The 21,470-nt window shown below is 55.2% G+C and overlaps 1 protein-coding gene and 1 long non-coding RNA gene across 5 annotated transcripts in view; one reads left to right on the top strand and one right to left on the bottom strand.

Annotated features, from left to right (window-relative positions):
- Nucleotides 1–21,470, top strand: part of TNS1 (tensin 1) — a 193,953-nt gene that overhangs the window by 2,398 nt on the left and 170,085 nt on the right. For all 4 annotated transcript variants that reach the window (XM_040476201.1, XM_040476200.1, XM_040476199.1 and 1 more), the window contains 2 exons: nucleotides 9,745–9,859; nucleotides 21,049–21,086. In XM_040476201.1, the coding sequence (XP_040332135.1) occupies nucleotides 9,745–9,859; nucleotides 21,049–21,086 (153 nt within the window). Of the gene's footprint in view, nucleotides 1–9,744; nucleotides 9,860–21,048; nucleotides 21,087–21,470 lie in introns of those variants that run through there.
- Nucleotides 1,955–9,851, bottom strand: LOC121031052 (uncharacterized). Its single transcript, XR_005790535.1, has 3 exons — nucleotides 9,775–9,851; nucleotides 2,629–2,793; nucleotides 1,955–2,479 (listed from the first exon to the last, which is right to left on the bottom strand). It is a non-coding gene; the product is annotated as an uncharacterized LOC121031052 (long non-coding RNA).

Below are 21,470 nucleotides of genomic sequence, written 5' to 3'. Positions count from 1 at the left end.
TCTACCTGGGATGGCTGTTGTGGGCCCGGACCCCACCTCTGAGGCTCCCGACTGCCCAGGGCCTGGGGCCAAGAACTAGCTGGGTCTGCAGCTTAGGAAGGTAAACTGAGGCATGGTCTGGAAGAGATGTCTTGTGCCCTAGTGTGAGTGCATGATTGTCTATGTGTGCACATGTTCCCGGACAGGGATAGCTACAGATGTTTCATCCAAGAAGCAACGTATCTGCAGGGTATAGTTTTCACAAGCTCTAGGAATGAAACAAATATCACTTTATTAGCTGAGGGGCAGAGCTACATAATCTGCATGACTCGATTCTCTCATCAAATGCTCCCGTTTGTTTCTACATATCCGAGTATGGTTTATTTAGAAAATAATACATGCCCATTAATTGAGGCTTTTTGGTGTTATGCCGATTGAGTTAGAGCCACTCTATCCTCTGGAACTGGAAGGAACGCCTCAAGCGTGGTGGGGCTGAAAGAGACACAAGGCTGCGGCGGGGAGTGGCGAGGGCGCCTAGGCCCTGCCCTGCCCTGAGTAAGCCACGTGGCCTCTGGCTGGCCACTCGACTTTTCTGGACCTCGCGGAAGTGTGGATAGTATTTTCTGAGGCCATTTCCAGCTGCAGACAACGAAGCGTTCTCTGTTCTGGAGTTGATGCTCTTCCCAGTGCTAAGCACATATTTTTTTCAGAAGGGTCCTCACGAGCCCTCAGGTTCTCAGCGTGCAGTTTCTGCCACATAGACCCCAGTCTGACCTCCTGGTCCTGGATTTGCTGTCTCTGGAGTTTTGTTTGCCCGTGAGGGCTGTGCCCACCTGGGGCCTCCTGATAAGCAGGGTTTGGGACCTAGGCTGGGCTGGATGAGACTGACCAGGGTCTGAAACAAACCCCTCCTTGGGCAAAGCTTTTCGGAATGACGTTTGAGGCACAAAGTCAGAGACAAATACCTCACTGTCTTTCTGCAGTGTTCAAAGGAAGTGCTGTGCCTGGCCTTGATCCCGGCCTCGCTACTTGCTGGCTGTGTGCCCTTAGGCAAGTAGCTTTACATCTCTGTGCCTCAGTTTCCCCACCTACCTATAGGGTTGTTAGATTTCAAATGAGCTAATAGACCCACACATTTGGAACAGTGTCTCTCACACAGTCAGGGCTCAAGAAATGTCAGCTCTTATCGTAAGATGGCATGTTTTCAAAGCCACCCAGCAAGCTAGACTCAGGACTAGAACCTGGGTCTCCTGGTCCCCCATCAAGGGCTTTCCACTCTGGGACTCCTTCAGGGTAGGGTGTGTGGAGTCGATGTGAATGGGGCCAGGAGAACGATGTGAAGGCAGAGAACAATCAAGGCCTTCCCCTGCAGACAGCACACACAATGCTCAGAACACCGCCTCTGGAGCCAGCCTGCCTGGGTCCAAATCCTGACTCTGCCACTGGAGAGCTGTGGTGGTCAGACAAGTTATTTTGCCTCTCTCTGCCTTTCTTGTGTACAGTTCCTTGACTTAAACAATTTCGTTTGAACCTCAGTGTGATTCCGTAAGGCACGAAGGGCAGGGACGACAAGTACCAGTTTCCAGCCATGGTGAAGGGAACCCACAGAGGGTAGGTGGCTTGCCCAAGGCCACATGGCAGCTGGGTTCAGTGTTCCTGGACAGGGAAGGTGAGGGCCGGTGCGGGGTGAGGGGTGTTGGAGCTCTGGTTAAAGGGGGTTGGGGGCGAGCAGCGAGGGGTACGGGCTGGTGTTGGGGAAGTACCGTGTGTGATGGAGAAACCGTCCGGCCATTGGGCCATGTTGGCACCCGCCTGCCCACCCACTGCCTGTCCATCCGTTTCATGGATGATGATGGGGTTCCACTTTCTTCAAGAAGCTTACAGATCTTTGGCTGATGATTACAATAAGATGGGTGTGGCCAAGAGGGAAGCTGTGGGTGCAGGTTAGGGGGTACTTAACCTGGATTGGCAGAGGCAGAGGTGTTAGGAAAGGCCTCTTGGGAGGCCTTTAATGCAGAGGTGAAGCTGAGAGCTCAGAAGTCCAAGTACAACAGATGAAGATAGTTGTGGATGGATAGGACAGGGTCAACTAGCCAGGATATGGCCTTTGGGTAGAGGGGCAGTGACGATGTGACTGTCAGGGCTCCTAGAGATGGCCAGGACGGGCCACTTGCGGCACACTGTTACAGATGATGGCAGTGAGGTGGCTAGGGACTTGGGACCTTGCCTCAGTCAGACCTGGATTCGAATCTTTGTTCCATCCTGCCCTACCTGTGTGTCTGGAGTAAGCTCCTCGCCTCATTGTCACTGTGAGGGGTCCGTGAGGGACTCCGTGGCAGCCTCTTGCCGTGGCACCAGCCCATGAATGTGGCTCAGACTATCCCATCCCTGTGTCCTTCCACCCCGGGAAGGGTGGGCACCAAAAGGGACCTGGGACTTGTTGATCAGGAGCGTTGGGATGTGGTTTGTGAAGGAGCCGAGCAGGGCAGAGAGAGGCCAGCTGAGGGGAGAGATCATTCAGCTCAGGGGACCGAGTCAGGGGCTGAGTCCTGGGCTCCCACGCCTCCCATGCTCCTCTGTCACCTGGGAGGAACTCAGTCAGTGCCACCCCCTGCCCTCCTCCCTCCGCAGAGATGCAGGGCTACTCACAGTCAGAGAGCTTTCTTCTGAGCTTGGATCGGTGGCTGGTGAAGGGGGTGACCTGTGTCCTCTCCCCGAGGGCAGGTCAGTGGGGTACAATTACACGGGGAACTGAGGCCAGGCATCAACTCCATTCAATTCACTCCTTCTTTAGGGATCACACTGTTCCAGCACCTGAGGGACATGGAGCAGAAGTACCGGCAGACACGTGTACCTGGGGAGCTAGTCTAGCGTGCACGCACACGTGCGCACACACACACACACACACACACACACACACGCATACACACGCAGGAGTGACAGACAAGGTGAAACGTAGCCCATACCTAGGGAGCATTTACTATGTGCCAGGTGCTGTTCCCTTGGCTTTTCAGGCATTGTCTCACAAGCTATGGGTGGTTACTATTATCAGCCCATTTAACTAAAGGGAGGCAGACAGGGGTTCAAACACTTGCCTGGGGCCACCCAGCTAACAAGGGAGGGGAGGGACAGTCACATTGCACAGAGTCCTATGATGCAGCCCCAGGAAAACACAACCAGGAGAGGAAGGGATACCTGGGTTGCGGGTGGGGGGCGGTGCTTAGCCTGAATTGAATCCTGAGGAACCTTGAGGGACCTCCTGCCAAAGAGCCTAGATAGAGTCTTCGAAACAGGGAAATCAAAAGGAGGAGTAATGGGTCCAGATGAAAGAAGATGAAAGAAACCTAGCAACGAAATGTAATACAGGGCTCTGTCTGAATCCTGAGTGCAAAAGAAAAACAAAACCAATGGCCCAACTCTGAGGGATGTTAATGGGGCAAAAGGTGAAATGAGAATATGAATTCAATATTAGAAAATAGTACCACATTGGTGTGGAACTTCCTGCGTGTGAGAATCAGTGGGGCTTGTGTAGGGGCAGAGACGGAGAGGGAGTGCGGACCCAAGTGGCACATCATTAACAAACGGTGAATCACGGCCACGGAACAAGCATGCTCGTCTTTTCCAGCGCTTTTATGCTTTTCAAAACACCAAAAGAAGGCAGCAGTGGAGAGACTGAATCTGAGCCGGTGGTGTGTGGGGGAGGGTATGGGGAAAATCTCCCTGAGGGGGTGAGGTTTGGATGAGGCCTTCCAGGATGAGGACAGAAGCCTAGAAGCTTGGCCAGCTGAGAAGGGAGGACGGGCATTTTGGGAGGAGGCAACAGCAGAGCAGAGGCTCAGAGGTGGACGCAGGGCCGGGAGTCGGGGAGTGGGGTGTGGGGATTGAGATGGTGGGGTGGGCTGCTTACAGACCAAGGCTGCTTCCCTGGCTGGCTTGAGGGAGTCCGGGTTTCATCTTGGATTCATGGGTGGGCATGGAAGCATTCTGGGGGGAGTGGGGGCGTCAGTGACCTCATAGAGCTGTGCTCCTTAGAGGCTGCATGGAGGCTATGTGAGGAGCAGGGGCCCGGTGTCAGGGGACAAGAAGGCTGTTGCGGTAGCCATGGGTTGAAGTGACAAGGCCTTCAATAGGGCAACGGCCCTGGAATCAAAAAGTACAGGAGGGCTGAGAGTGTTCAGGAAGCAAAATTCAGAGTCTGGCCGCTGGTTGGATTGGAGGGTGGAGGGCCAGGAGTTGGGGGGTGACTCAGAGTTTTCCACCCAGGCGACCAAGAACACTGTCAGGCCATTAGCTGGCTAGCAGATTGCAGGTGGTGGTGGGTGGGTAAGGAACTTTGGTGTGTATGTGAAGGGAAGTGGGGTTGGGGGAAGTTTGCTCTTGAGGTGACCGGGGTCTCCCAGATGCCAGCCTGTGGCTCTTTGGGGAGTCTGAGTCTCCTCCACAGAAATGACAGCCGATGCCAGCCGGGCAGCCTAGCACAAGACTGCCAGACGTGGACTGGTGGGTGGCCAGCAAGCAGGGCAAGGCCTGCCCTAGGCCTGCTTTTTGGTGACTCTCTTCCCTGAGGCTCACTGGTCTCGTAGACTTCTGCCCTCTGGCCACATCCTCCAGGGCTCCTAGCCTCAGGGCATAGGGAACCTAGTGGGGATAGGGCTGGGGAAGTTTCTCTGGAGGGGGTAGGAACTCCTGAGCTGGAGGACCCCTAGGGCTGCCAATCCCCTTTCACTCCCCACCCCCACCCCATCACACTCTGCCCCCACGGGGCAGGGAGGAACCAACAATCAGCCTTTCCCACCCCGGGGCCCAGGACTCCCGCCAAATCTGTCGCAGCCAGATGTGCCCCGCCCCTCTGGCTGGGATGTATCTGGCAGGCAGGCTTGGCTGAATGGAGGGTGGGAAAGAGAGGATCCCCCTGAGGCCCAGGAAAGCTCTCTGATGCTGGGTGGGCTTGTCACAGGGGCAGGGGGCTCTGGGCTCCGAGGGTGGGGAAGTATGACTTCTGGGCTGGGACCCCTTCCCTTTTCCGGGCTCTGGCTCTTGAGGGAAGTGGGTGTTGGAGAGATCGGGGAGCTCCTGTTGTGTCTTCTGTGTCCCCCTAGGTTCCCCCAGGCCCTCTGGGAGCTAATCCAGCTAGGAAGGGTGGGGAGTGCTTTGTGAGGCTGTCTGCCACCTGTCAGGAAAAATGATGAGCACTGTCACAACAAGTGGTTACCCCCGCACAGAGTTTTGCACTTTACGGGCTCGTTCACATCCTCTGCCTGTATCTGCAGAGTAACTCTGGGGGAAGGCAGTGAAGGTACCCGACCCCCATGTTTTTTCTTTGTCTGGATTTTAACATGTGGTCGTTGGGAAGTTCTCGTACCCCCTTGAGTCTAATCTTGTGTCCTTGTGACTTCTGCCTGCCCCCCCACTGAGTTTTGTTTTGTTTTCAGTAACTTCATAGATCACGTCTGGTTCATTCTTACCGTGACAGCTCCTTCAGATATTTGAAGACATAAGGTTCACCCACCCTAGACTTTCTCCTCCAGCAAACTGGGAAATCTTCATACCTCTGTGGGTGACCCTTTCAATGAAACTGCCAGATACCCGTTGGATAGCCGGTGAGCCGATACTGTAAAGTGGAGGTCACAGCCTGGAGCCACTTGCCTGGGGTTGGCCAAGCTGGCCTCCTCACTCCCACCTGGGTTCCCTAGACTCTCACAGAGGGGTGATATCTCATGAGACATCTCTCTGTGTCACCATGAGCATGTCCTGCCCTCCGTTCCTCCAATCCCTTCATCTCAAACGGGCCCATTGTTTCCTCTGCTCTGTCTATACTCAGAGGATCTTGTCCAAACCCGTCACTTCTATCTGGGGCCTGTGAGAACCAGAGAAGGTCACTGATGTTCTCAAGGTCACCAGCCTAGAGATTCCCATCCCAGCACTCCTTGAGCCAGAGAGCCAGAATGGGGTGGGGGTGAGGGGCAGGAGTGTGCTGGGCCATTGCCCACAGGCTGCTTAGAGAGGCCGCGAGTGAGGCCCCGAGTGTATCTGAAACCCTGTTCCCGCTCTCCAAGCCTGTGTGGGGAGAGATTTTGTAAACTCACATTTATGAGTTTGGGCAGGCAGAGCAGGCAAGCCCAGGGCCCAAGGGAGAAGTCTGGGCGGTTGCTTGTCAGTCTGGAAGGCTCCGCCTGTTCCCCATCTGTTCACTGGGCAGCCAGGACCCTCTTTTGGGAGATTCCACTGCTCCAAGTATACTTTGGGGAGAAGGTCTCTTTCTGCCGGCTTTGCGGGAAGGGCTGAATTTGGGGTGTAGGTGGAGAAGTCTGGGGGATAAATCGGAATGGGGGGCCCTGCTTGACTCAGTGGGGTGGGAGAGGCAGGTTTAGGGGGTGGCTAGAGTAGGCCTGAAAAGACTGGGCTTAAGGGCTTCCTGCCTGCCTCCCCAGACAGGCCTTAAATTGGACTCCGGGTCCCCTTCCTGCTCCTCCCCCCCAGCCCAGGGGGTGCTGCTGCGTCTGACATTGGGCTGGGCCCCCTCCCTGGAATGTCTATGACAGAGATTGTCTGGAAGGCTGCCAGCCAGGGGCTCAGATGGGAAAACAGGGAAGGTGAGACCTCAGAATGGAGGGAGCTCACCTACCCTCCTTGTGGGCTGGGGGACAACTGAATGAGGTTCAGAGCAGGACAGTGCCCTCTCATGTCCTGACTCCATCCTCAGAAGAAGCTGGAAGCACAGCTCCTAGGACCCAGCACGCTGGAGTATCAGAACCCAGGCCCTGCTGCTGGGCTTAGCCACTAGGGGGCACTGCTGGGCTTCTGGCACCACTCTGGCTCCATCGCCCCCTGCCCTTGCCACTTCTGCCCTGGGCTTTGTCTCTGACCCATCCTGCCTCCCTGCCATCTCTAGCTGCCTGTCTCTTTGAATTTTGAGACAGTCTCAAACTTGAGATAGTTGCAGATACAGTGCAAAGAACTTTTTTTCTTGAGCTCTTTGAGAGTAAGTTGCTGACACAATGCCCTGCCACCCTTAAATGCTTTCCTGATTTTCCTACAGGGACTTTCTCCTACCTAACCCAACACAGCCATCAACGTCCGGGACCTGACATCAATACATGACTACTGTGTCCTCCTCAGACCCCACCGAAGTGTGGCCAGTTGTCCCACTGACGTCCTTTATGGGCATGGGAAAAATCCAGTTCAGAATCAGCCACTGCTTTTGGCAATCATTATCTCTTTAGACTCCATCAGCCTGGAAATCTCCTCCATCTTTCCTTGACTTTTGTGACCTTGTCACTTTTGATGATTATAAGCCATTTAATTGGTAGACTGTGCCTCGATTTGCGTTGGCCTGATGTTTCTTCACGATTAGATTCAGCTTGTGTCTCTTCGGCAGGGAAGTGGCAGAAGTGATGTTCTGTTCTCAGTGTGTGTCCACCATGGTGCACGATTTCCAGTCTTCCCATTACTGGTGATGTTCGCTTTGATCATTTGATTAACGCGGAGTCTGCTGGGAAAAGTGACTTTTTTCCCTTTGTAATTTATAAAAGTGTGGTGTGGTGAGGTGCTTTGAGATTTGTAAGTATTCCGTTTCTCATCACACTGTGAATTTTTTCACGTATTTTGCATATCAGCATGGGCTCATTTAGGCCACTGCTATCGTTCTGTATTGTGATGCTCAAGTCTTCCCAGAGTTAGAGTTTGGGGGCCCATTCAAGCTGGCTCCTGTGTCCCTTTGTCTGTCTGCCCCTTTGATTCTCTGGTTCCCTTTACAGTCTCTGTGTGTTTCTATCTAATTTCTCTTATTCTCCATGTGTGCTTGTTCATCTCTGCCTTTGTCTCTGCCTTATCTCTGTCTTCTTCCTCTCTGACTCTCTGTTGTCTTTCTCTGTCTTTCTCTGTTTCTCTGTCTTTATCTTTGTCTCTCGGTCTCTCCGACTCTGAGTTTCCGTCTCTGTCTCTCTCTTTCCCTCTCTATCTCTCTGCCTCTTTGTCTCTCTGGCTTTCTGTGTCTCTCTCATTTTGTCTGTTTTTTTCTCTCTGCGTCTCTCGTGGCTCAGCCTCACTCTGCCCCCCAGGACTCACCACTGCAGTGTCTTCAGAGAGGAGTCCTGGACCTGCTAGCTTTCGGGATGCTCTGAACACACAAGTCGCCCCCTCCGGCCCCTGTGTCAGCGCTTGGAGGCTCTGGAGCAGGGCACAAGGAGGGGGACCCTGAAGAGAAGAACCCTCCCCTGGGACTTCAGGGTCTGCTATAGGTTGTGTCTCTGTGTGTGGCCATGTGTGTGCAGAGGGGTGTCAGGGAGCCCTGCGCAGGGTGAGGGAGCTGCCGATGTCTGTGTTCTGCTGGCCCCTGCTGCCAAAGCCGGGAAATGCATCAGGTTGGACACCAGGGTGAGGGGCCTTGGAGAGGCATGGCGCCTGTGGGCAGGGATGGCTTCCCAGGGCATCCACGGGAAGTTCCCTGAGCCTGGGCCTGGGCTGAGGGCTGCAGATGGGAGGAGGGGGTCCTAGGCAGTGTGGGTGCAGGGTTTTGTGGCTTAGAGTGTGTTCCCATATGTGGTTACAAAGGACAGACTGTCAGAGTTTGAGGGTGTGGTGCCCAACCTCATGCCATCCAGAGCAGGAAACCGAGGCCTGTGGCAGCGGCGGCTGGTGACTGGCTCGGGGCTCACGGCCAGTCGGACACGGAGAAGGCTGGACTGTCAGCCTGCCTCTCATCGCATGTGTGTGGTGCTGTCGTTTTAAAAAGGAGGTTTAAGGGGCGCCTGCCTGGGTGGCTCAGTTGGTTAAACATCCAACTCTTGATTTTAGCTCTGGTCTTGATCTCAGGGTTGTGAGTTAAAGCCCTGTGTTGGGCTCCGTGCTGGGTGTGGAACCTACTTAAAAATAAATAAATAAATAAAAATAAATAAATAGATAAATAAATAAAGGGGCACCTGGGTGGTTCACTCGGTTAAGCATCCGACTTCAGCTCAGGTTATGATCTAGCTGTTCGTGAGTTTGAGCCCCACGTCGGGCTCTGTGCTGACAGCTCAGAGCCTGGAGCCTGCTTCGGATTCTGGGTCTCCCTCTCCCTCTGCCCCTTCCCCACTCACCCTCTGTCTCTCTCTCTCTCAAAAATAAATAAATGTGAAAAAATAAATAAATAAAAAGGAGATTTAATCTTCATAGTGCAAAGAACCAAAAATAAAGATGGAAGAAGCCCGGGCTGGGGCAGGAGGTGGTAGGGATGGGGGTGAGAGAGAATGGAGGGACGTGGCACATTGGCGACATGGGGACACGGACAGGGAAAGGAATTAGCTGTGATCACACACGGTGATGAAAATGAGGTGCTGCTGCTCCGTGCGACTGTGTGGATAAACCCCAAGGATTAATCCTGAGTGACAGAAACCTCACAGTGAAGCTTAGAGCTCCGGCAAAATGCATCTTTGGTGAAAGGAGTCGCCACAGTACTTACCTTAGGGGGCTATTGACCGGGTCAGCCATGAGACAGCCTCCCGGGGTGTGGTTGTGCGGTGTGCGCGTGTAAAACCGTATTGAGCAATCCATTTAAAATCAGTGTCCCGGTAGGCTGACCCACCTAATTGTGGGAGTCTGGGTCACACTCAGCTTTCTCTTTCCTGGGGCACCTCCTCCCAGAAATGGGCCCAGCCCTGTCACCCCTGACGGGGCTCTCACTTCTCCTTTTCCCCAGTCCTTGCCCACTTGTCCCCTAGTCCCCTCTGCCTCCTTCCCCGGTCTTCTGCCCAGGCCTGATCACTGTGCCTCTCCCCCACACAGCCGGAGGATCTGGAGGCCCCCAAGACTCACCACTTCAAGGTGAAGACCTTCAAGAAGGTGAAGCCCTGTGGTATCTGCCGACAGGCCATCACCCGGGAGGGTTGCACCTGCAAAGGTGAGCAGCTGGCCAGGCTCTGGGGGAGGGGGTGGTGGGGAGAGCACTGTCATGGGAACGAGGTGGCCTGGGGCCGGGGCAGATGTCCTCGGGGTCCTAGCCTGGTGCCTGGTTCTCCTGTGGGGAGAGGTGCTACGCACACCAGATGGCAAGCTTGTGGGTGTGTGTGGATGGTACCTGGCAGGTGTGGGTGGCACGGGCATGACCTGTGGCTTGTGAGCGAATGGCCGGGATGCGTGTGGATGATATGAAGGCGGCACGCGGAAGGGGTGTCAATGGGGATGGTGTGTGGACGGTGCGGGGGAGGTGTGTGGATGTGTGCCCAGCACTGAGGAAGACGCCAAAGCTAGGGAGGACTGCAAGAGGCTCTGAATCCGACTTGGGGGAGAGCCTGGCGGCTGCTGGGCTTTTTCAATCACTATTCTCATGTGCTTCTGACACGGCCTGGGATTTGGCTGTGACTGTTGCCAGAGAGGTCAGTGTCTTGCCCCAGATCACACAGTAAAATCAGCAGGGGGCCCCCACGCACAGTCTCAGTGATGGTGACTGACACTCCCCCCCCCCCAGCGGCCCTACCAGATGCCTCCTTCTCCTGCCCACCCCGCCTCCCATCAATTGCCAGGGCCCCCAGTGTAGTTTGAATCACTGAGCCTCTCCAATTCAGGCTGGCAGCACCTGTCATCCGGAGGGCTGACTTCAGCTCTTGGCTTCCTGGCCCGCCCTCTCCAATCCACCGTCCTCACCAGCTCCGAGAGGGGCTCCACGTAGATCTGGTTATGTCAGCTCCCTGGGAAAAGGTTTGGGAGCCCCCACTATGCTCAAGACAAAGCACTGACTCCTTCCTGTGCCTTCAAGGCCCAGCAGGATCCACCCCGTGCCAGCTCTCTGACCCATCCGCCCTGTCCCCCAAGTCCATACTCACCCCGGCTGCACCTCGCTCAGTTCTGGAATACGCCAAGTATATCAAACATGCCAGAGGGGCCGGGCTCCTTCTTCCCTGAGGGTCTTCACTCACGTGGCTCTACCCGGACTCTCCCCTCCCTCCCTGCCAGTCTCGGTGGGGCTGGGAAGCTGGGCATCAGAGCCTAGGGAGCAATCACGAAAGCACATAGTATGAAAGCACTCACATGGCTCTCCTGCAGGGCTCGCAGCCTCCGGAAAGTGCTAGTGTCGCCCTCAGTTTACAGATGAGGAAACCAAGGCTCAGAGTGGTTAAGTCTCTTGCCAAGGCACACAGCTGGCTGGGTCCGAGTGGGGTTGTCGGGGGTGTGCCCTCTGGGGGAGGGAAGTCCTCCTAGACAAGGAGTTTCAGCAGTATGTTGGAGGGGGGAGTGGGTGGATGGGAATGTGCACGTGGAGGCATTCTAGGCACGTCCTGCTATGCGCAAAGGGCAGAGGTTAATGGTCCTTGACTGAAGAGCTGGGACGCCCGGAAGGAATTTAGGAGGCCAACAGGGACTTTTGCAGTACCAAAGTAAGCCGCATGGTGTCACCCTCCTCCCAAGAGGTCCGGCCGGACGGTGTCGGGTTAGGGTGGGAGCCGGGAGAGTCAGGAGGGGATTGCTGGGGGCGGTGTTTTCCATTTTGCTTGCGTCACCGCCCCCACCCGACCCGGCCGGGTGAACCTGCTGAAGTTAGCCCCTGAGCCTCCATTCCCTCCACCTCCCACCAGTTCCTTCCTTCCTTCCCTGGTGTGCCTTCCCTTCACCCCAGACCGCCAGCCCTCCTCTGATAGGAGGCAGAACAGGGGTGGGGTAGAAGGAAGTCTGGCACTCAGTGTCTGACCTTGGCACATCTCTGGCTGCAAATTCTGTAATAGTCCGTAGTCCTAAGTTCCCCAGTTGACCTGGCTTGAAGGCCTGCGTTGAGGAGGGGATGTGAACCTGTGGGAAGGGAAGGCCGCCAAGGTGAGACCTGGGTTTTACCTGGTTCGGAGCCTGGCCCTGCCGGCGTGAACCAGAGTGGAGGGCGGGTGGCCAGTGAGCTGCCAGGCTGGTTTGGCAGCTCTGAATGAGTTATTGAGAAGTGGGAAGAAAGCCAGGACTGCAGCCCAGAGGCACCACCAGGTGTCAGGACTGGGCCATGGAAGGGCTGGGGCTGGGCCCAGCAAGGGAGGATTGAAGGCTCCCAGCTCTACAGGAGACTACGATGTGCATTCTCAGCAGAGGGCTGGGGTCACCAGGCCTGGGGACGGGGTTGGAGCCACTGGGCTTGCTGGTGAGAGATACAGGAGTGGGCCAACTCTCTGTGTTTTGGAACCAGAAGGTGGCACAAGATGGACAGACCCCCTTATCCACCCACCCACCCACCCACCCATCCATCCACGGCCACCAGCTATGGTTGTACAGGTTGTTCCCCGGCTAAGGGGGTGATTGTGGACTAAAACCCAGGTCATGTTTTGTTCACCAAGCCCAAACCGAAGGGTTTGTGGTGCTCTCTGGTTCCTTTTTTGGTCTTCGAGTCTGGGGTTACAACATGGTCATTCTCTGGATTAGTGGCTGAGGGTGATGAGTGTGGAGGGGTGCATGGGACATCAAGGCTCTGAATTCAGTCTCCTTGCAGTGCTGAGGGCACTCCAAGGGCAGGCATGGAAAGTGAGGGCACTTTCCTAGACCTAGAGAAATGGGGGCATTTGTCCTGTCTCCCTCTGGCTGACCTGCTCTATAGCTTGGACCAGTCTTCTGCTCCCTGCCTTCCGCATTTCCCTGTTTAATGTACTATGGCTGAAGGGGTTGGGGTCGATGATGGGGATGGGGAAAGGAGTCAGGGAACCTAGGGTCTAGTTCTGGACGGGGAGACTCAAAGATGGACGATGCAGGCAAAGAACGAAGGTGGCAGGACATTTGGGCATAAGTATGACTAATACACAGGCAGAGAGGTCACTGTGAGACTGTCACCAGTCTTTTCCTTCCCTGAGCCTGTTTCCTCCTGTGTACCATGGGGTTAGTAACAAACCCTGTCCTGCGTCTCTGGGGGGGGGGGGGGGGGTTACTGCGAGGAACACTGAGGTTGTGTGTGTGGCTGTAAAATGGATACCAGTGTTCTGGACTGAGGCTCCCTGTGGGGGAGACAGATGGATGAGACAATGGGAGGAGAAGAGGCCCCAGGCCTTTGTTAGCGGTCCAGGCACTCTGTCTGGCCCTGCCACTCACAGGCTGTATGACCTCAGATAGATCACGTCACCACTCAGGACTCAGTTTCCTCAACTGTAGAGAAGGGGCTGGACCAAGAATGCTCCCTGAGCCCCGGCCAGTGGGAGGGCCTGGAAAACTCCTCTGTTGCAGTCTGTAAAGGCTAGATAAGTCTCCCAGTGTAGGTTGCCACCTCACCTCCTGCACACACAAGGACATCCACCTGGCAGTCGTGAACTAAGGGCCCTCTGGGCTGGATGCTGTACCAGGTACTGGTGCCGAGACCCAGCCCCTGACCTGGGAAGACAGACATGCCATCAGACAATCACAGAACATGCGGCCAAGCTGACACAGAGGTGTATGAGAAAGGTTGTCTCTGACTTAGCAGAGAGTTTCCTGTTAGGCTTCATCAGGGAAGGCAGAAGGAGGCTGGGTCTGGAGGGATGTTTATGAGTTCCTCAGGTCAAACGGTGGGTTTCCCCCAGGTCCTTGGGGGCAGTGCTTTAGGGAGTCTAGGGCCTTGCTAAAGGGCTCTAGCCTTCTGCTAGGCTGAAAGCTGAGAGGAGAGACCAAAATGCCGGCTCCAGAGCCCAAGGATTGCCATCTGGGCCTGGATGTGGGCCTGGTTTTAGACTACCTCCCTTCTCAATGCCACTGACCAGCCTGGAAGGCAGGGGAGGTGCCTGCTGCCTCCCCAGAGTGGGATGTACCCAGGGAAGACAATTCACCTCTCAGTGGGACAAGCCTACTCAGAAGCCCTTACTGGTTGGATTTGGGGAAAACTTGTTTCAGGGAGCTCGTTCTCCTCTGTTATTTCACTGACAATGACAGCTTTTGCCCTGTGTCTGAGGACCTCTTTGGAATCATTGGAGGCAGCCTGGTAGGGTGGAAAGACCCCGGGTTCTTGTTGTGGCTTGCTCCGGTCTGGCTGTGTACCTCTCTGGGCCTGACTTTCCCCTTTCTCTAAAAGAGGGATTGGACTGGATTAGAGGTTCTAAACTGTTCTCCAAAGGAACTGGATTTTTTTTTTTTTTTTTTTGGAGATACTTTAGGGGCCTGAGAAGGTAGGAAAAAGGAGAAATCCAAGGGAAGGCTTGAGGGGCTGAGACTCTGGGGCCCCTGCCCATTTGAATCAGAAAAGCTCTGGTTGTGGGAGTTAAATGTATCAGGAGGCAGAATGGATGGTGGTTTTGTACTTAGCCCAGGTGTCCTGAATTCATATCCCAGCTCTACCGCTTACAAGTGAGAACTTAGGCAGGTCGCATAACCCCTCTGAGCCTCAGTTACCTCTCCTTTCAAATGACACACATCACACACCTCTCTCCTTGAGTTACTGTGGGGATGAAATGAGATAATATGTACACATAAAGGGCTCAGAACAGAGCCTGGTACAGAATGAGCATTCCTGAATGGTAACCAAGATCATAGGAGTCCATGTGCATGAAAGTTTCAAAAGCACTGGACGGGATGATCTAGAAGTTTCTTCTCGCTCAACTTCAAAGTCTCATGGCGCCTGTACCTCTGACCATCCCTTGTATTAGTTGGGGTTCTCCAGAGAAACAGAACCAACAGGATGTGTGTATAGATGGATGGATGGGTAGGTAGGTAGTTGATGGATGGATAGAGATAGGTAGGTACTTTGTTTTAAGAAACTGGCTCATGCAGTTACAGAGACTTGGCAGGTCCAAAATCTGCAGAGTAGGTCATCAGGCTGGAGACCCAGGGAATTGCAGTTCAAGTTCTAAACTAGTCTGTTGGCAGAATTTCTTCCTGCTTGGGGAGGTCTTTGTTTTATTCAGGCCTTCAACTGATTGGATGAGGCCCACCCACATTATGGAAGTTAATGTGCTTTACTCAAAGTCTCCTGATTTAAATGTTACTCTTATAATAAAAAAAACCCCTTCATAGAAACAACTAGAATAATGTTGAACAACTATTTGAGTACCATGGCCTGCCCAAGGCCATGGAGATCAGCAGAGCAGGGAAGGGCTGTTAGGTTGGGTGGGCAGGTGGGTGGCTGGGCTGGTCACTCTGTCAGCTGGGGAAGAAGCTGAGGCCCACTGGGGGTGTGGGCGGTTATTGCTGGGGTCAGGTGCACACTGAGGCTATGTGCTCATTTTCCAAGCCGAGGCCAGGAGGAAAAGGCCATTTAGATCCCAACAATGTTGGCTTCCTGTGTTCCTGAGAGGCAGGAAGCCACCTCAGGACAGAGTCCTGGCAGCCCAGTGAGCCAGTGAGGCGGGAGCTGGCTGAGGATTGGGGTTGGGGGTGCATTTTTCCACCCCAGAAGGTAACCTATGGACCCCTCTACACTGTGGGGCTCTCAGCTCCCTCTTAGGCCACCGGCTGGTGTATCAGGAGGCAGCTGGTGTATCGGGAACCTGGAAGGCAGGGGAGGTGCCCTGCTGTGTGGGGGTCACTGTTGACACCCATGGGCAGAGATGGGACTCTTAGGGCTGCACGGAGCTTTGGTTTGATGGGATCCCTCCCCAGGGGGCTTCATCTTGCAGAGTCACTGGCTTCAGAGGCCACTGTCTTCTGTGGGAGCTGCGGAGGGCCACGGTTTGCTCAGGTGGGGTTGATCCTGAGATGTGCATCTGGGAAGGACTCAAGCGCGGAGGACATCAGGCTGGGAAGGTTGGCGTATTCCTGCCCTTGACCCTCAGTGAGGTGTGGTACAGTGTGGAGTGGGCATCCATGTCAATCACAGGCTGGGTGTTTCCTCCAGTGTGTGGGATGTGTGCAGGGTTGGAACCTGGGCTTCCCCCGCTTTCTTCGCTGTTCACTGGAGGGAGGAAGAGACAGGTGGTGACCGGTGGGGAGACCAGTGGGTAACACAGACTCTCACAGCTGGAAGAGGGCTTGAGGACCATCTGTTCCAGGGCTCAGTGATGTAGGGAACTTCAGGGGTAATGTAGGCAAATGAGTGTGAGTCAGCAGGGCGTGGTGGGGACCAGAGAGTGGGAATGACTTGCCTCACGTCACACAACTATATGATGGCCGTTGGGACCGGAAGCCGGGCCTCCTGACTAGGAGTTGGGGGCTCTCCAGTATAATAACAGCAGGGATGAAAAGCTGCTATGCTGTGGGTCGCCCACATATAGGGAGTCAGTTAATTCCCATAACAACCCTGTAAAGTAGATACGGTTATTGCCCCCATTTTATAGATGAGGAAATTAAGGCTCAGAGTGGTTAAGTAACTTGTCCCAGGTCGCAGAGCATGACCTACATCTGAGCTGAGAGCCAGTCTACACGCAGCCAGGTAGGTAAGTGGGTAGATGGAGAGCTGGACCAGGTTGGATCGTAGGTGATATTTGTACTGACACACTCGGAAAGCACTGACCACGGTCCCTATTTGCCCTTTCCCAGCAGGAGCTGAGCTGAAAAGTAGGGCTCACCTACCCTCTCTTGTGTCTGTTTCATTGCCCTGGAACATCAGCCCCAGTCCCAGTGGTTTGGGCTGGGGAGAATTTTTCCAGTTTTAAATGTACTCCACATGTGTTGAGCCCCATCTGTATGTCAGACCCTGTGCTAGGAGAAGGGGCAGGATACCAAGCTGCCAAGTTGAACAGGACCTGCCTGGGAGCACAGAGGAGGAGGTGCCTTTGAGTGCCTGATCATCTAGGGAGGGGCGTTTTGAACTGGGCCTCAGAGGATGTATATGAGTTCACCATTTCAGGCCTACTAGCCTCAATGTCCTTTGGGGGAGTTCACTGTGGCAGCAACAGATCTCTTTTGGGACAGTGGCTGGAGGCGAAGACAAGACCTGCCTGTGTAGGGCCTTATAAGCGTGCTGAGGTGCTGGACCAGGTGTTTCTAAGAAGGAGTATAAATGCGATCGGTTTGCACTCGAGAATGGCCTGTGGTTCTGTGGATTGAAGGGGGACAAGGCTGGAGGGGAGACAGGGCCCAGGGAAGGATAATTGGCCCGAACTGGTGCAGTGGTGGGGGGCTGGCAGGAAAAGGGGGATCCAACAGCCTCTTTGGAGTTACTTTCTGGGACAGGATGACTAATCGTATTGTAGGGTAAGGAGAGGGGAGAAGGGGTTACGGGGAGGAGCATGCTGGTCCCAGGATGCAAGGCAGGACTGAGGAGATGGCCTCTGGCCTCAATTCCCAGCAACAGCCTTTAGCCTCTTGCTTTCTGAGGGATCCTGTGCCCTGGTTTCTGTGTTGTTTATCTGTAGCTACTTAACACATCATCCCCCGACTTAGCAATTTACAATAAATATGCAATTATTATGTCACAGAGTTTCTGAGGGTCAGGGGTTCCCGTGTGACTTAGCTGGGTGGTTTGGACCCTGGGTCCCTCATGAAGCTGCGGCCAGGGCGGTAGTCATCTGAGGGCCTGACAGACAGGGCCTGGAGGATCCAGTTGCCAGGTGGCCCGGGCCTGTGCCTGACAAATGGGCTCAGGCCGGTGGCAGGGGGCTGCGGCCGTTCCTCGCATGGCCCTCTCTATAGCGTCTCGTGGCATCGGGACTCGCTTCTGCCCCAGCAAGTGATCCAAGAGACCAGGGATGAAGCCACAGTGCCTTTGATGACTGAGCCCCAGAAGTCACACAGCAGCCTTTCGACGATATTCATTTGGGTGTATAAAGCAGCCCTGTTCGTTGTGGGAGAGGGTTCCGGGAGGTGCCATTGATCTGGGAAGTGAGAAGCCAGCAGAATGTCACGCTCAAGTTTCAAATTACAGCAGAGGGGATGTGCAAGTCAGAGTAGGAAATACTGCCCCGGGTGTGTGGGGGGTTGCTGAGAAGGGGTGACTAAGATTGTGAGCGCACAGTCCCTGGAGGGCACTCAGGGCAAGAGGGCCTCCTTGGGGAGTGGTGGGCAGGTGCCCCTAAGGTGTCAAAAGCTCTCAGCAGAGCTGCTTGGAACCTGCCACTTGAGTTGAGTTTGCCGAGCTTTTGTCTTCTGGGCTCTGGGGGGTTGGGTGAGGTCTTGCCTTGCTCCCCACTGTAGAGCTTTCAAGGGCAAGTTCTCTGCATTCCAGCACGCAGGGAGCCCTCAGAACATTGTACTGCAGTTGCCCGATGATTTCTCCATCTGCCCTCCATTCAAGGGCATTTGTGGAGTGTCTGCCCACTGTGTGATAGGCAGGGCTGCCCTGTATGGTCATGCAGGCTGTTCACTGCCAAGGGCGCCTACTCGAGGGAGCCCTGGAAGCAGCCACTCTTTGCTCTCCAAACCACACACTCAGGTACAGAGTGGGGTCTGCCTGGTGAGAAGGCACCTCCTTGCCATTTCCACAAAGATACTCTACTCAGCTGTGTGTCCAAGGGGTTGGTTTGCTCAGAGGGTAAGCCTTTTTCTAATTTGCACAAAGCTGCTGTTTGCTGTTGTGGGCTGGAGCAGATACCGTTCTAGCTGCTGGGGATATGGTGCGAATGAGACAGGCATGCTCCTTGTCCTGGTGAGTCTAGTGTAGGGAGAGGCACTATTCATAAATGAGCAGGAATTGCCCACGTTGACTTAAGACTGTGAACTGTATTAAGAAGGAAATTATCAGGGTACCACTGAGAAAGAATATTGGAAGTACGTAATGTAATTTGGGTGGTCAGGAAAAGCCTCTTTGGGGAGATAGATGGCTTGCGGTGGATTCTAGAAGTAGGAGAAGGATTTGGCTTGGGGAACAATAGACGGCTGGGGTGAGGGAGAGTGTTCCAGGCAGCCAGAACAGCAAGTGCAAAGGCCCTGAGGCAGGCAAGAGTTTGGTGCATTCTGTGAACTGTCAGGTATGCAGTATGATACTGGAGGAAGATGGAATCCTGGCTGTTGGTATCTAGACTGGGATCAGGAGGCCCAGATTGGATAACTTAGGGATCCATTTTAACGGATAGTTAAATATTGGGAGCAGAGTATGGCTCAGGGAAAGGCTGAGAGTGGGGTGGGAATGATTAAATAGGGGTGTACATAGATTCCAGGGGAGATCTTCAGTCAGGTCCAACTCATCAATCATTTGTTAAACCTCTACTGTATACCAGGCACTGTGTAGTGTGTGTGTGTGTGTGTGTGTGTGTGTGTGTGTGTGTGTGTGTGTATGTGTGTGTGTATGTGTGTGTGTGAGAGAGAAAGAGAGAGGGAGGGAGGGAGAAAGAGAGAGAGAGAGAGAGAGAGAGATCCTTCCTTTGAAGGAGCCCACAGCTGTAGGAACCAAGGAGGTGATGGGAAACATGCTCTCTCTGGTGATACCTGCAAGGAGGTAGGGAACAGTGAGGAAGGCCTCCAGATGAGGGGCCCAGGACTTTTTCCTGAAGGCCTGGGATTTGATTAGCAGAGGATGGGGAAAGCTCCTTCAGGCTGGAGGTAGTGGCCCAATTGGGGGCCGGTCTGGCTGGAAAGGCCTTCAGAGCTCAGGCCACACTCAGCCTGAGGCTTTCTCAATTCCATATTCTGAGGCCAGAAAAGAAGGCGTGGGGGTGGGGCTGGGGAGTCTGAAGGGGAGTTGCCACGCTGGGGTAGTGAGAGTGGGGAGACAGAGAAGCAGAAAGGCTAGCAGATGGGCATGACTTGTTTTGGGTGGCCAGGGGTGGATACCAGGGGCGGAGAAGTCCCTGAGCTGAGCTGGGTGGCTGGTGGGGTCAGGAAAGCCTTGTTCAGCAGCAGCTGAGTCACACGCCTGAGCTGGGGCCAGGACTAGGTTCTGGGAGAACAAGGTCCCAGGCGAGGAGGGCCAATAGCCAAGGTTGAATCCTAGGCTCCACCCATTGTGCCTCTGGACTTCCACTCCCAGAGACCAATCAGAAGCCTTGGTATGGAGAGCCCCAGAGCCTCTTTTGGCAACTCTGGGCCTTCCTCTGTGCCTCAGTCTCCCCTTTTGCATTCTGCTGAGAATCAAGTTGGCTCAAAGACAGAAAAGGGTTGGAGGAACTGTGGATCCAAGAGGTCAGGGCAGTTGGCTGTGGCTACCAAGGATTTGGGGTTGCAGCAGCTCCCCTGCCTCCCCGACCCCTGTTCTCTAACCAGTGCTGCTAACCCACTGTCTCAGCAGGTCGTGGGTAGCAAATAAGGTCAAGTCCGTGTAGGAGCTCTGCTCAGGAGACCCCTCACTCCATCTGTGGGACTTGGTGGGAGGGGACCAGCAAACCCCAGGGTGGAGGGCCCTGTGGGTGGGGCAGGCAGGGCTGGGACATTCCAGACGGAGGGAACCCCAGAGGAAATTTGATTCCAGCTTCTGGTAGTGGGAGGGCAGAATTAAGTCCTTTGTGTGTGTGTGTGTGTGTATGTTTCAAATGATGGACAAGAAGTTTGTGAGCCTGTATGAGCATCTGTCCGTGTGTCTGTGTCTACACGTCCGTGTCAGGCTGTGTGTTGGTGTCCCTGAGTCAGAGGTTTCCCTTGGGCATGAGTGTGAGTGTGTGTGAGGCTATATGTGTACATATGGTTATGTTTGCACGTCTGGCTGAGTGTATGGGTATAAGTGGTTATGGGTGAGTCTATGTGTGTATGTGTGTAAATGCGAATGTGTGTGCACCGGTCTTCTCCTGGACTGTAAATCGGGTCCGTGTGTCCCTCTCTAGGGGAGAGTGAGTGCGATTGTGGTTCCTGGGGTGCCGACTGCCTTCCTGGCGCGCGCGCACGCACGTGTGTGTGTGTGTGTGTGTGTGTGTGTGTGTGTGTGTGTGTAAGGGGAGAAGGCCCCCGTTATTCCTTGGCGCGGCTGGCATGGGGCCTGGGTCCGGGCCACCTCTGCCCCTGGCAGGGATCCAGCGGGGGAGTCTGTCCCCCCCCTCCCCTCCTCCTGTTTCTCCCACCTTCGCAGGCCTGCCCCAGGGGCTCTGGTGATGGGGGCTCGGTGCCTCCCCAGCCGGAGGGTCCGCAGTCCCCGGCATTCCCACCCCGCGGGCCCGGGGGAGCTGCGGCAGCGGCCCCCCTCCGCCGCCTCCTCCCTCCGTCCCTCCTTCCCTCCTTCCCTCCTTCCCTCCGTCCCTCCGTCCCTCCTTCCCTCCTTCCCTCCCAAGCGCGGAGTGCGGGCGGGGGTGGGAGGAGATTCGCCGGAGTTTCCATTTCATACCTCGCGGCTAAACTTTCTTTCTGTGTCTCGCCCTCTCGCAGTCTGCAGCTTCTCCTGTCATCGGAAATGCCAGGCCAAGGTAAGGGGCCGCGGGCCGCCTGGCTCTGCGGGGGGCTCGGGGACGGGACTGGTTCGGGTTCTGGGACGGGAGAGGGGGGCACCGGGGGCGCCGGGGGCGCCGGCGGGCCGGGGGCGGTGCGCGGGTTGTCCCCTGCCCCGCTCTTTGTTTATGCTAAGCTTTGGGGCCGGGAGCGGCCCGGGTCAAGGTGAAGGCAAGGGCCGGGACTGGGGGGAAGGGGGGCGGGGGAGGGGGCTCTGGATGGGGGCCACGGCGCGGGGTCTCCGCAGCTCCTGAACGTGGCTGGCGGGGACCAAGCTCCGAGGGAGGGGCTTCTGAAGGCATTTCCCTTGGTTGGGGGGGGGGGTGTGATTGTGGGAGTGGAGGAGGAGGAGGAGGAGGAGG

The sequence above is a fragment of the Herpailurus yagouaroundi genome, unplaced genomic scaffold, assembly GCF_014898765.1.
Source record: "Herpailurus yagouaroundi ecotype Mexico unplaced genomic scaffold, PumYag 140, whole genome shotgun sequence".
NCBI lineage: Eukaryota > Metazoa > Chordata > Mammalia > Carnivora > Felidae > Herpailurus > Herpailurus yagouaroundi.
Note: the sequence above shows the minus strand (reverse complement) of the source record. Positions and strands in the feature narration are given on the sequence as shown.